Source organism: Echeneis naucrates, chromosome 5 (genome assembly GCF_900963305.1).
Source record: "Echeneis naucrates chromosome 5, fEcheNa1.1, whole genome shotgun sequence".
NCBI classification, from domain to species: domain Eukaryota; kingdom Metazoa; phylum Chordata; class Actinopteri; order Carangiformes; family Echeneidae; genus Echeneis; species Echeneis naucrates.
This window is the reverse complement of record NC_042515.1, coordinates 20,242,996-20,257,060: the sequence shown is the minus strand read 5'-3', so window position 1 is coordinate 20,257,060 and position 14,065 is coordinate 20,242,996. Positions and strand designations below refer to the sequence as shown.

The following is a 14,065-nucleotide window of genomic DNA, read 5'->3' as shown; positions in this document are numbered from 1 at the left end:
TATAAATATATATGTAATCAAACACCAGACACATTCTTATGTTGTAGCTTTATTTTGTAGTTTTATAAATGAGCTGAATCAGCAGACAGTGAGAAGCACCGCTGGGAGCCTCAGTGAAGGGACTCACACTTTTCACATCAGAACCCGCTTGTTGAAGGTTGTTAAATCATCACTGAATGAACTGCTCAAGTGAACAAAACATCAACACAAGGCAGAAAGAAAAAGACTGAGCTTGGTTACAAAAAGAATCAAAAAAAAAAAAAAAAAAAAGAAGGAATGGATGCACATAAAATGGCGGTGATACACAGCTTCTCCTTGCCACTAAAGGTGGTTTCATGTCTAAAGGCAGTTCTCACTATACTTTCATTTATTGTAGTTACAATGTGCTACAGGATGTAATGCCTCTCCCATGTATCTTTTCTGCCATCATTTTAAAAACAGATTATGATCCCATTTCTGCAGTTACAGTAGGTTTCAGAGTCCACTGTACAGATATTTCTGACTAATTTGCATGGCAGCGATGTTAAGAGCTTTGAAACGGATATACAATGACTCACAATCAATATAGCCCATGTTTTGACAGGTGAAAAAAGAGGAGAGCTAGTAAAATGGTGAAAGTGTTGTGCTGTGTAATCAAATTAAAAATATCTATAGGTTACTTCGAACACATGGAGGACTTCTACAGTGTCTGTGAAACCATATAAACAAAAACTATGTGAAAAAAAAAATAAATAGAAGATGGTGAGGTTGCTGGACAGTTAAGTCAACAATACAGTTTGACAATTTGAATATACAACACATCTGAATGTAGTTATGGTTACATGTAGGAATGTGACTTTGATAGCGTATTCAATATAATATTTAATAATAGGCATCTGTTAATATATTCATTACATCCGCTTTTCTAATCACATAGTTCATTACAGATCTCCCTGGCTTTAAGTTGCTTAGGAGTGGGATGAGATAGAGAGAGACAGAAAGATAGGGAGGAGAGGGCACATAAATTACTATGGGAGGATGTGGGGGTAGGGTGGGGTTTAGCAGGAGACCTCCATGGTCTGGGATCTGGCCTGGCTGTCCAGGTCCCCAGTGGTGCTGCCCTCCAGGTTGTTGCGATTGCGACTGCTGTCCACGGAGGTGATGCTAGAGGAGGAGGTGGTGCGAGACCGAGCCAGGCGAGTCATTCCTGCTGATGGAACTGGAACAGAAAAACAAATTAATATTCCACTCATGCAGGATGTAGATTCAGTGCAGCGTGGGATCACTTAGTCAGCTGAATGCAACAATGACAGCAAAAGAAGTGCTTACCATGCAAACAATTCAAATGAAAGAAATGTGTAACAAAAACGATTGCATGTGTGTCTGCTGTAGAAAAATAACGAGAGCAACACTAAAGCACTTGCAATCCAACTCAACTCCACTGATGAAAAGCAACAACAGCAGGTCATGCAGGAAGAGAGGACACTAAGAACAGATTCCATGCTAATAGGAGTAGGTAAACTCCCACGGGGAGATGAATGTGTGTCAAAGTATGCAAAACAATCTTACTGTGTACAACATTCAGTGTGTCCACTACACTGAACTGCTGCTGAATACCAGTGAGAAACAGTGCTCTCTGGAGACTCTCTGCATACATTGACATTCATCCACCGTGTTATGAGGCCATTGCGTTCAAAGCCTTCTAGTCTAACAGTAGCTCAAGGAACCTGATACCTGATTCGTTGCTCAGGTGACTGAGGAGAACGTAGGGAACTGTAAGCAGTGATTGAAGGAAAGGAAAGAAAGAGGAGAAAAGGAAAAGTGTTGAAAATGTAGCTCTTATGTTGCTTTAGGCGACCTTGGACACAGTGGTTGTGGAGGAAAGTTAAAATCGGATAGCAACAACAGGTAAGAAAATCCTGCTGTGGGTGCAAAAGCTTTATTCTTTATTCTCTTGGGCTGTTTCTCTTTTACACTTCACACCGTGAAAATGTGTCCAAGAAGGAAAAACAAGCTTTCAGAAACACGCTGAGGTTTTGAGATTTATTTTCCACACTTTGGCTGTGCAGCACACTCTTTTTAATCTGTTCTAATCCTGCAGTGGCATTTACTCAACAGCGAGGGGGCTTGGTGGCCTTTAAAGCAACACTGAGGCACTGACACACTCGCTACACCCAAGGGTGCTTCCCATGATGGTGAAGGGTTTGGGAAGAACAGTGAGCAAAGAGAATTAGCATAACAGAAACAAACATGCAGTCACATATGTGTGACCTGAGCAAGCGAACCGAAATTCATGACTTCATCCATCCATCCATGGATAAGAGTTTGTGTGGTGCACAGCAAGTCTGTTTGATCTGACAGAAATGTGTTTGTTTTTTCTTTGCAGAGGAACACCCAAAGGCCTGTTTAAGTTTGCACTTTGAGTCTCTGCATCATTAAACAGTTCTAGATAGGAAAAAAAAATAAATAAACAAAGAAACAAAAAAAATATATATATACATATACCAGACCAAAAAAACAAAACAAAGACAGAATTCTTTTCGTTTCACTCTGATCTGAACAGGAAATGAGTTGCTGTTCAGTATATGCAGAGTACCAATGTCTTTTCAATCATGCTAGAAGCATGTACACCTCACCTACTGATGGCTGTGGGTGCCACATGCTGCAAAGAGCAGAGAGGAAATGGTGTTAGCATTCCCCTAGCTGTGGAGGCAACGTCTCCGTGACCAGGCTGACAAAAACAGTGTCTTTTCATGCTCTGTTGGCCACAGTCCAAACCCCATCAGCAGGGTGTTCAGCAGCAGCTCTCAGAAAACTGAGGTGAAAACAATCCTCAGTAAATAACATTTGTCACTACGCTCGTCAACAGGAAACTCAATGAAAAAAACATGACCACAACGACGTCAATTCACAGAGGTTGTCAGTCTCAGACCTCTTGGACAGTGACCACTTCACATACCTAGTTTAAACAGGTTTCATAATGTAGTTAGATACTTTTCCATTCCAATCTGTAATGTTAAAGCATGATTACTTACTGTAGCCCATGCCTTGAACAAAGTACTTGAAGGCCTCAGCAAGTTTCCCTGGCTGTAGAAAGATAAAGGACAAAAGTTAGGAGGGAGCTGCTCGAAGCTGCTCGATGTAATTGATGTGTGTTTCAAACAATATGCAAACCCACCTGCACAACCTGTGGCAAACCTCCACAATCAGCCATCTGAAAGGAGGTAATTGTGTCATTAATTAACCCTTTGTACGACTACAAAATGAATGACATATTGCATGCTTTATAAATATCATTGATAAAACCTTCACCTTAAGCAGGGTGGTCTTGGTCGGATTTAACCTTGAATTGCACTCCACCTTTAAAATGAATGAGAGGTTGATTTTTGAGAGACTATGCACTTAAAAATAAATAAATAAATGAATAAATAAAGATAAATTAGAGCAGCAGCTTGTTGCTTTAGCAAGTTCTTCCACAAGCCTCTTAAGTTATTGAGATGTCTGTGTAACTCACAACAGCCTCCACAGCAGGTGATGTGTCACCCACCACCAGCAATGCAGGGCACCTGCGTGGAAATAGGTTAAATCCTCACATTACACCATGTATCCGACACATAGTTTTCTTTCATAGTGTTCTCAAAACCTACGTTAGCGTGTTGACTGTGTCCTCAGAGACACCTATGACTGGCCTCTCGATCTCAAGGTCCCGGCGGCTGTTGCAGGAGACAAATTCTGATTATCAGCTGAAACAGTGTGTGTGTGTGTGTGTGTGTGTGTGTGTGTGTGTGTGTGTGTGTGTGTGTGTGTGTATGTATATATATATTTGCTTCAAACTGTTCATCAAAACATTCATGTGGGAGCTTATCAAAATGTACTGCATCTCACTAATGGTAGGAGCCACAGAAGAGGGCCAGGTTGTCCTGGTTGATGTCTTGGGCAATATGGAGACGGTAGGTCTGGATCAGCTCCTGGTTCTCCGTCAGCTCATCCTGGTGAACAGACGTGAGTTAATCAAACCAAATAGGAAATCTTTGCTACACACAGTAATTTGGTTTACAGCAGAACCAATGAAAAGGTGCAAGACGAGCTCGACTGCATATACGGTGGATTAAATAAATGTATAGGGAGCTGTTTCAACTTGCATTAATCATCAAGACAAACTGCAGGATCTCTATATTCACCATGCTTAGCCTCAGTGCTGTCAGTTATTAAACTGAGCCAATAATCTACATGTCACAATCCAGCAGTCTGTATATTCAGGAACAGAAATAGAGTAATTAGTAAATGTCTGTTATGAGAGCCCAGATAGCTATCTGGGGAAATCAAGAAAATCCCCCTGAGGTTCCGTTACTGTTTAATGCAGTCGATGAAAAAGTTGAACAACACTATAAAATACAGCACATGGTGAGTAATACTGCACTGGAAGAAGAAGAACCTACAGTGCTGAAGTGATGAGCCATGACATTATCCACCAGATTACTGGTCCATCCAGACAGCTGCACACAAGAGGAAGAGATAGGCCCGGTTAAAAATAGACATTTATTTAATAGTTACAATTTATGGAAACAGCAAATCTTGTGTTTATGTGAAATGCAATCTACCTGTTTTATCTCTGCTGACAAACACAATGATCAGTTTAGAAGATAAGAAAATGTAAGGGAAGAGCAGAAATTGTAAGTCAGACGTAAGCTATAGAATGTCCTGATCTAGTGGTTGATTTGCACACCACTGTATTACTGATTTCTCTTTTCTATCATGCCTTCTGTAAATGTTTTTAGTTTGAACAATATAATATCAGCAGAACAGAGACAGTGTGGGCTTAAAGGTACATGGGACAATTGTCACATCAGACTCCCCCTGGCTCCATAATCAGATGTAACAAATGCAACGCAAGATTCTTGTACATTCTTGTACAACAACATGGTACACAGTATTATTACAGAGCAATACAGTGCAGCCTTGTGACGTGGAGCCAATTAATCCACTCAAAATTAAACTAATCCAAAAGGAGTGAACACTGAAAGATTCCATGCTGCTCTGACAAGCTTGTTGGTAAAATCTGCAGCTCAGTTTTAATTAACTAAACCCCAAAACAGCTGGTATGATCAAATGAACACAGGATTACAGTTAGTGCCATGCCGTGAAGTCCAAAAATAAAAGAAACACCTTTTCACCAAAAAAAAAAAAAAAGTTCTTTCTTTTTCTTTAAAACTAATCTTATTCATAAAAATATAAACATGTATGAGTTTTGATGACATGATCCCACAGATTTTAATAGAAATATATAATGATCCTAATATATATGAATGACAGTTAACTGTATTGTTAGGTAGGAAAACATAGGAGAGTAGCTGAACTAGCGCATATCATTAAAAAAAAAAACAAAACTGAACAAAATGTTGGAAACTGACCCAAAATGGCAAATCAATGAATTGCTGAGGACATTTCTAGCTTTTCAGTTCAGTGGTAATACAGACCTTTGAAGCTGCCCAGTCTATCCATCCTTCAGCACATGGATCAACATTAATCAGCACCAGTCCCTCCACCAGAGTGGGGTTATTCAACTGGGAGGGGCAGAACAAATGTCAGGGTCAAAGACAAAGGACTTTGGAGAGTTGACCTTTTGATTTTTCGTGCCATCTTGCAGTTTGTTTACTTTGATGTGCAGTTTTCACATTATGAGAAACTTTTCATTTTTGGGGACAGTTACAGTGTGAATTAACATTCAGTGGGTCCATCTCACTAAAGGACATGTGCCAATGCATAGTTACACCTCTACGGTCACTTTGTTCGGGTACAGCATAAAACCACAATCTTGCAATCTTTAACTTTAAACTGAAACGTGTTGGTTTAGATGAAACTAGCAGTTGGAATCCTGGGTGTCTAAATGTAGGGGTGTGGCTCTGGAATTGCCTGTGGAGAGAAAGACGATGTCTGGGGAAATCTATGTCTCCTATTGCTGAGAGATTGCTGCGGATGGTGCTTTTAACACGATGCAAATGCAATGCAGCAACAGCTGCTATAAATCTATCAACAGTAAACACATTTTGTTCCAAGCCATTTAAAGCAAACGCTTTTCAGAATTTTGCTTTAATTATTCTGAACAGGAGTGGAAAGTCCAGTGTTATGGTTCCTCCTCCCAACAGCCCCCCAACCAACTGTCCTGTTGTTTCATTATTCATCCTTCTGTGCTCCCTCGCTCCTCTCTGTCACATCTAGCTCCTTGTGCTCTGTTGTACACAGATTGTGCTTATTTTTAGCTCCACTGCAATGAGTGTGGAAAGAAGACGAAAGCTACTGAAAAGGACAGAATCACCAAGGTGATTCATCAACTGGGGAGTGGCAGCATATGCATCTGATCGTAGAGCAACCTGAGCAACCTGTGTGGGCTTGATAGGCGCTTTTAATGTTCAGCATAACATTCTGTGTGGCCTGAACACCTTCAATTATTCCAGGCGAGACAGAGAGAACGCCGGAAAAAAAAAAAAAAAAAAAAAAAAAAAAAAAAAAAAAAAAACTGGGATGGAGATTGGCAATAGTGTAGATGCTTTGGTCCTGATGCTGACTCACCGCAAAACGGGTGAGGATGTAAGCCCCTGCGCCCACACCAATGCCAATCACGCTGTTGACCCTGTTAAAGAAGCCACCAGTTAGCACAGGACTGGAGATGAATAGACAATTTATGCACATTATCATTGATCAGTGTTCATAAAGGGGGGAGAAGGGGGCACTCACTTGAGCTGAGTCATTACAGAAGGCAGCATTTCTGCCATCTCGTCCATGGTTGGGTAGTGGTAACTGGACAAATGAAACATATGAGTCTGAAACATACAGGTTGAATTCTGTATATCTGAATTAAGCTAATACATTGGACTGGCCATAAAATGAAAATTTGAGACTACTCTAACAGGATTTTGACTTATAGTTCAGACAATTAAAGAGCTTACATTAAAAATGAAACAGCAACTCGTGTTACTTTTTGAATAAGTACATTGATTGCAGCTCTTCTAACAGTACTGAAATTTAGCGCATGCAGAACCAGTCTGACACCCACCCAGTGGGGAAGGGAGGTGCACCTTCCTGCTGCCCGGGTGCGTCCACATGAACGACTGCAAAATGCTGTGTGATCTTCTGCATGTCCTCATAGTTGAAAAGGGTATTGAAGCACGACTTGTCTGGAAAGGTGGAATAAACAGCGTGCTCAAAAGAGGACAGTTCAAGTGTTCAAACAGTAGAACACCCGATGGTGCCTCTCAGGTGTAGAGGGCAGAACACAGCACCATACCCAAAGACACTGTGGATTGATTTGTTGTTTTCGGGTGACTCACGGTTGAGGCCGATGTCGTGATAGGTGAGGATGACAGGTCTGTTGCCCTTGGGGATGCCTCTCATTGTCACATGGAGGACGCCATGGGGAGTCTCAATATCATGTTCCTGCAATCATAAATAGAAGTCACCAGATGAACTAAACTGAACTGACCATCCAAAATACATCACAGACTCATCGTGTTGCATTTGGGTGCCACATTGTTTTATTACAACGACCCAGCCAAATGATATTTTTTCTCCTCTGCTGTCAAGCCAGCGGTGTAAACAGTGTTCCATCAGCAAAGATGTAGAATAAATATAATGGATTGGACAAATGTGACTCAATTGACTGCAAGATATCCATAGCAGTATATTGAATGGTAGGCCTGTGGCTCCATAGACAGAAGCAGGGTATAAACATTTTTGTGATGTTTTATTCATACAATAGTCTCATAATATAAAACTGATTTATTCTTTAAGATTTGGGATATCAATAAGACTGAGGGCTTCTCTTTAAATGAACATTATCTTGTTGAAGCACAAAGTAATAGTTTATCCATATCTTTCTCAGGAGAGGGTTTATCATGCAAATAGTTCACCTGAAATGACCAATCTTTACCACACTGATAAAACAGACTTAGATTAAAAGTGAAAAAGTTGAAAATGCATGAAGGCTACAACAAAACTCACAATATTTGAGGCTTCTGTCTCAAATTGAGGATGCAGAGCATGTAACACTCAACACAGCACATTTCCTGCGCACTTAGACAAAAACAGCATCGAATAAGCCTTCTGGAAAACATTCTTTCAATTTTGAGAAATAGTTTTTATCCAAATCTAGAGCAATTAAAAAACTATGACGCTACATACATGCTAAGGCCACTTGATTGGTTGAATGCCTTGGCAGGTTGGCCCATTAAAATTCAGAGAGCTTGCAGCAGGTTTAATCTCTCTTTGCTTCCTTTCTTCCTTCTATCAAACAACAGGAACCCTCGCTCTAATGACTATGCACCAAAAGAAACTAATCACGTGGCTAAAGGGAATTTCAGCTGAAATACTTCTTGAGATAAGTACAGAAAATTTGTGAGAAGGCGACACAGCAAAAACCATGTTCTCATTAATTTGTGGGACTAAGAAAGGTTTAAGACAGGAAATGGGAAAGCTGAGTTTCCAGTATCACTTTTCATGCACACACTTCCTAACACCAGTATGACTTGATGCATCACACAACACTGTCCATGACATAACCACATACATATGTGATGCACAGAGAGAGAGAGAGAGAGAGAGAACGAGCTGCGGGCGGGGCCCAAAGCTCATCTGGTCTCAAGGCCCACTGGTCATCAATAATAAAGAGAGTGAGCCTGGGTGGATGAGAGATGTAGGTTATGGCAGACAAACAGAGGGAGCGTGCCTCCGACGGTACGCCATCTCCTTCCTTGTGTTCCCACTGCAGACATTTGTCTGATGTATATATGTCACATCTCTTCGGAGGAGAAGAAGGTTAATTCTCAAGGACAAGGCTGCAGTAATTTGTGTCAGCAATCTGTGATGGACACAGTAACACAATGTGCTCCTGCCATTAATAACAAAACAAGACTTTTTCATTTGAGTGGGCGTTGGTACAGAGATTAACCGGTCACACAAACACAAAAACTGTTATCAAGAGCCTGCAGATTCTCAATGTAACCTCTGTGCTCATCTAAGGCCTTTTCACACAAAATGAAATTATTCTGCAGCCTTAGCTGAAGTATGGGGAAACAAACTGCTGTAGACTAAGAGGAAACTCTCCTTGACTGTGTTGCTGCAGAATTTTCATTTTTTGGCAAGGACAGCGTGAAGGACACTCAGTGTCTCTTCTCTGAAAAACAATGCAAACATACCTGTGTGTACTGTCCATGCGCCAGAAAAAGCAGGCAGATATAGGAAATAAAGTCACAGTGTTAGGTGTAATGAAGAAATGCTAAATGATGAGATATAGATATATATCTATATCTCGTCAGAGTCTGGAAGTAGACAGGGAAAAACTGCGTGAAAGCAGTCACAGTCACAGAGCCAGGTAGAAAGAGAGAGAAGACAGGGGTAGTCTTGTATGAGTAACAGACAGAAGGGGCAAATTGCTTTAATTTATCACGTCTTTCCAGCACTATCCTTGCAACTATCCGTGGCTGTGGAAAAGACGTGAAGGAGAGAGCCTCTTATCTATCTATTTAGCTCCTGGCGTAATTTAGAAGCTGTATTAATCAAAGAACTCTGCCTCATTTTCTTTTACACTCTATACTCACTATATATTCTGTGTGTGTACACAGAAATCTGAGCAGACACAGGGTGGGGCGGATAGCCTGGACGGAGGGAAAAAAGAAGGGGAGCACTGCATAACAGCAACCCTTTAACCCTTTAATATTCTCATGGTGACGGGCTGCTGGAGAAATAGTGTAACTGGATGTTTGGGGTTCTGTAGCAGAGACAGTAACACAGTAAGGGTTTATGCTTTCAGGATAGGGACTTAGGGAGCTTGCCTAGGACCGACAGGGAGGTGAGGTCTTGGGTCTTGTTCCCAGGTGAGTGAGGGAGGTGGGATGAGGTGACAAAAACAGAGCAGTATGTCATGCTGCTCCTCTTCCCGCAATCCCTCACATCTCAAACCCTCCTGCTGCTCCTCCCTGTTTTCCACCGCCCTGCCTGGAACGGCATCAATCACAGTTGAGAACAGCATTACAGGGCAGAAACACCAAGCAGCCTACAAAAGACTGTGGTGTATACACAGACACACAAACATACATATGCATAGAGACACATCTTAATCTTCTATATATGTGCTCCAGTTGGATCACCCCTGGTACATGCAGTCCTACTGCCTTTTTGCCACAGACACAGCTCTCCCAACCCTCAGCGCTCACGAGTGTGTCACTGAAGCAGTGGGTTGAAACTACAAACTCAAGGTCTCTGCAGAGGAGGAAAGGAACCATGACAGTGGTTTTGGTATGTTACTGTGTGTGTGTGTGTGTGTGTGTGTGTGGGGGGGGGGGGGGGGGGGGGGGTTGAGTGACCTCCTAGTCTGTTTTCACCAATAAAAGAACAAATAAGAATCATGGCACTATGCACCACTTATTCCCTGTAGTTATGGATACGGAAAGAGAAACACATTTGAAACACGCACCATGAAACACACAAATACCAGCAACCCTGTTGATAAACACCCACACAATCAGAGGCTCACACACATCCTCTGGTTGTGGCATTTACAGATTCAGGAACACTTAAGGGCCACACAGATGCAGCTTTCATATCAACACATTAAAATGCACGAGTGGTCCCTGGACATGTTTGGCCTGTGCTGAGTGCACACATGGTCACAGTATGACCTGTAGACCCAAACACATACACACACCAACACAGAGCAAACGTTCAACCAACCGTAGCAGCTGCCCAGAGAGAAAAGTGCAAAGTCTCAGCTGTCATCTGAAGGTGGTGACAATCATGCTAGGAAAGACCTCCACCAGCTTTCCCTTTCCTGAAGCCAGCTGCTGTCAACCTGCCTTTGAGGAAACCACACAACACCCTCCCTTCCTAATCTGAACAAAAACCCCTTGGTCCAAGCACCCAGCCAGGTGTGTCAAGGCAGGCAAGATGCATTTGTCACTCACCACTCCATTCCCAGAGCATGCAATCTGGTCCAGGTCCAGAATAGCTGACATGTTTTTCCCACGCAGGAGAGGAGTATGTTATGTTATGTTATGTGCAAGTGTCTGCTGGGCAGCGTTGAAGATCTCCAGAAGGGGGAGGAGAAGGACGAGGGAGGAAGGGAGGGAGAGCTGGTTGGAAAGGTGGGATGAAGGGTGAGGCAGCTAGAGCAGCAGCGACAAGGAAGAGAAGAACAGAGTGACACAGCAGAGGTAGTGGAGGAGATGGGTAAATAATCTGAATGAAAGCAGACGAGAGGGGGTTGGGTAAAATTCAGACAACAAGAGACAGAGACAAGAGGTGGGAAAGAGACCAGGAAAAGAGGCAGAGGGGGAGGAGAGTGAGACTGCAGTTTGTGCTTGGTAGTCACAGCGTGTCTGTACATCTAGCCATCGGTGCGTCTAATTGGATTGCAGAGGGTCAGGTGGGTAGAGGGAGAGGGTGGGGCTTATGGGAGCGCGGAGAGGAGGAGGGGGGGAGTCGGAGGAAGAAAGGGATGAGTACGTAAAACGGATGATGGGGTGCCAGGGACGCAGAGGCAGTCCAAGAATAAGGGAAGGTTGCTGACGTCAAGCTCTGATACTCATAAAGGCAGAGGTGGTGAGAGGAAAAGAGGAGACAAAGCTGACTTTGACAGCTCACCCCTAAATTCTGCATCAGCAAAATGGCTGCTCATTACTGAGATTCAACAACTGTTTCTAAATTCACTTTAGCTTCACCTTGCAGAAGGCAAAGATTCAAAACGATCTCAGCTCCCGAATAAGAAACATAAATGTGAATCGCCACAATTGAAACAGTTAATAACTTCCACGTGCATGAGTGAGAATGCAGGGTGCAGAGTGCAGTGTGGCCAAAGAAAGCTTGGCTCAGAGTGGAACACTTCTTTTTTTTTTTTTCCCCCTGTAGCACTCAGGTGTTTATTTCAGTATTGCTATAGTATAGATAGCGTCATTATGTTTCAGGCTTACCAGAAAATACAACCCTACAGCTACTATTTTTATTGACCATTCACAACCCTTCATGAAACCTCCCAATAAGTAATGTGATCCCTTTTAGTTTATTGATTTATTCTTTCCTACTCTCCTCCATTTCATACTCAACTGCTCCGAGTGCATACTGTCATGCCTTTGTTTGAAACAGGCTGCTCTGTGCAGCCAATGCCATACCTGTAGACAGCATTACAAAGAGTAGGGGGCACTTCATTGGCTACTCAAAGCAGGCTGAAAACTGCTATTTCTCCTTTACATTTTTTTCTTTCCTAGCCAGCTGAGGGTGCCACTGACAGACATGTAATACACATACACGTTTAAAGGACTCAAGACTTGTAGTACATAATAAACAAATGCAGCAATAAAACTTCTTTGATATGAGAAAAAAAAAAATCATTTGGTGTTTTTAGTATGATAATATAATCCCCCATTAGTAAAACAGGTGTACTGTTTTGTTTAAGCATACTCTTTCTCCACAGTGTTTGCAGAAATGTGATTACATTGTTTTTGAGATTTCATACAGTCTGTGATGAGACTATGACTGATGTAAGGGGAATCAGTCACATTAGCTCATGGAGACAATGTGTGACCAACCACATGAACAGCCATTCCTCGATAGAGCAGGTGTCTCTTTGTGTCATACACTGAGTCATCCAGTGTCTCAGCTGGAGACTGCAGTCTGTGGAGTCAAACACACACACTTCACGCTTCTCTGCACAGATCTGTTCAACAACAGCACATCAGATGTGATGCCTGCACATGTTACGGTCAAACCAAGTCCAGGAACATGGTGGACCACATACGATGATCACTTTAGTCCTCTTCTGGGAGGACAACTGAACTGCAGCTGCTGTTTTGTGATGCCTTAGTTTGACTTTAGGACACACAGAACAGACACGCAATGACACAAGCACGACACTGAGAATTCTGAAAACACCAGAAAAGCAGAGCACCCCACTCACGCAATGAACAGGCATATAGCGCCCTCTGCTGATCTTAATGAGACAGTGCAGATTGAAAAAAGATGACTTGGCAGCCAGTCTGTACCAGAAAGTGAATGGTTCCTTCTCGTCTTTGTGTTGCTGTGGTACAAGGTCATCAAGTAAATAAAAAGTGTAAAGAGTGAAATCTAACAATTATTATACTGAACAGAAATCACCCTTTAACAGTTCTATAAAAAAAAAAAAAATAACACTGGAGAAGGCTCACAAAGCACTTTTTGCCAATGGACTAACCAATAAGATTAATTGATATCATCTGACCATTTTGCTCTCCACAGTAAACCTTATTAACCTCAGTATGTTCCACTTTTAAACTGTACAGACATGCCATTTCCGTATACATTAAGTAACTCTCAGTGTTCTTAAGTGCACACTTTAAAACATGCCAGGTTCCATGGGTGGAGGAGGCTGACTCACTCGCCCCATCACCTCTCAGTGGAAACTGCAGCACAACGCCCCATAGGTTCTTGTCAATGACCCCACTTCCACGTCACTTATGCCATCCTCCTCCTGCAGGTGCTCAGAATTTTGTCAGGACTGCTGCAGTACCTGTGGACCTCCTGTGGTAGGAGCTTTAGCAGCAGGCATGTTAACAGGAGAGGAGAGCAGCTGGATTCTTCCTGCAGCTGCGGGAAAGTCACGGCGGCTGCTCAGAGAGGTGCAGTGCTGACGACCCCTCCCACTGACTGGAGGTCTGCTGCATGTACTGCATCTAGGCTCTTACTGTAATGAGTCATCTGGCAGTGGAAGTGAGGTACAATTAAATAAATGATCATTTCAGTGCAGCTGTGTCCTACATGTGCACACAAAAAGGTACAAAAGTAGAGCAACAAACCCTCAATATAACTGCAATTTGTCAAATCTGGGGGAAGAGAAATTCTAATGCATTAGCTGTTTCCAGGATAGCAAGCTCATTTTCACAGTTGATGCAAAGATGTTCTAATAGCATTGACAACAGCTCCGTCCTGTTCATGGCTCTCAGGAGCCAGTGGCAGTGGGCCAGTGAGCAGGAAGACACAATACCAGAAATACCATAACCTGAAACTGAGCCAAGTAATCATCACTTATTTACCTCTTCATGCCTGTGCTTTTACCACTCTGATG

General features: G+C 42.4%; 1 protein-coding gene across 4 annotated transcripts in view; it reads right to left on the bottom strand.

Moving 5' to 3' along the window:
• Positions 1 to 42: 42 nt before the first annotated feature.
• The window catches only part of ndrg3a (ndrg family member 3a), a 30,344-nt gene continuing 16,321 nt past the window's right edge, over positions 43 to 14,065 (bottom strand). For 2 of the 4 annotated variants that reach the window (XM_029501866.1, XM_029501865.1), the window contains exons 4-17: positions 7,308 to 7,413; positions 7,034 to 7,154; positions 6,715 to 6,777; positions 6,550 to 6,610; positions 5,457 to 5,543; positions 4,419 to 4,475; positions 3,865 to 3,968; positions 3,627 to 3,692; positions 3,494 to 3,545; positions 3,292 to 3,339; positions 3,158 to 3,193; positions 3,015 to 3,066; positions 1,714 to 1,752; positions 43 to 1,198 (exon numbers count right to left, since the gene is read on the bottom strand). In XM_029501866.1, the coding sequence (XP_029357726.1) occupies positions 1,038 to 1,198; positions 1,714 to 1,752; positions 3,015 to 3,066; positions 3,158 to 3,193; positions 3,292 to 3,339; positions 3,494 to 3,545; positions 3,627 to 3,692; positions 3,865 to 3,968; positions 4,419 to 4,475; positions 5,457 to 5,543; positions 6,550 to 6,610; positions 6,715 to 6,777; positions 7,034 to 7,154; positions 7,308 to 7,413 (1,053 nt within the window). In that variant the 3' untranslated portion in view covers positions 43 to 1,037. Of the gene's footprint in view, positions 1,199 to 1,713; positions 1,753 to 3,014; positions 3,067 to 3,157; positions 3,194 to 3,291; positions 3,340 to 3,493; positions 3,546 to 3,626; positions 3,693 to 3,864; positions 3,969 to 4,418; positions 4,476 to 5,456; positions 5,544 to 6,549; positions 6,611 to 6,714; positions 6,778 to 7,033; positions 7,155 to 7,307; positions 7,414 to 10,934; positions 11,287 to 14,065 lie in introns of those variants that run through there. The other 2 variants (XM_029501868.1, XM_029501867.1) reach the window with 2 other exon arrangements.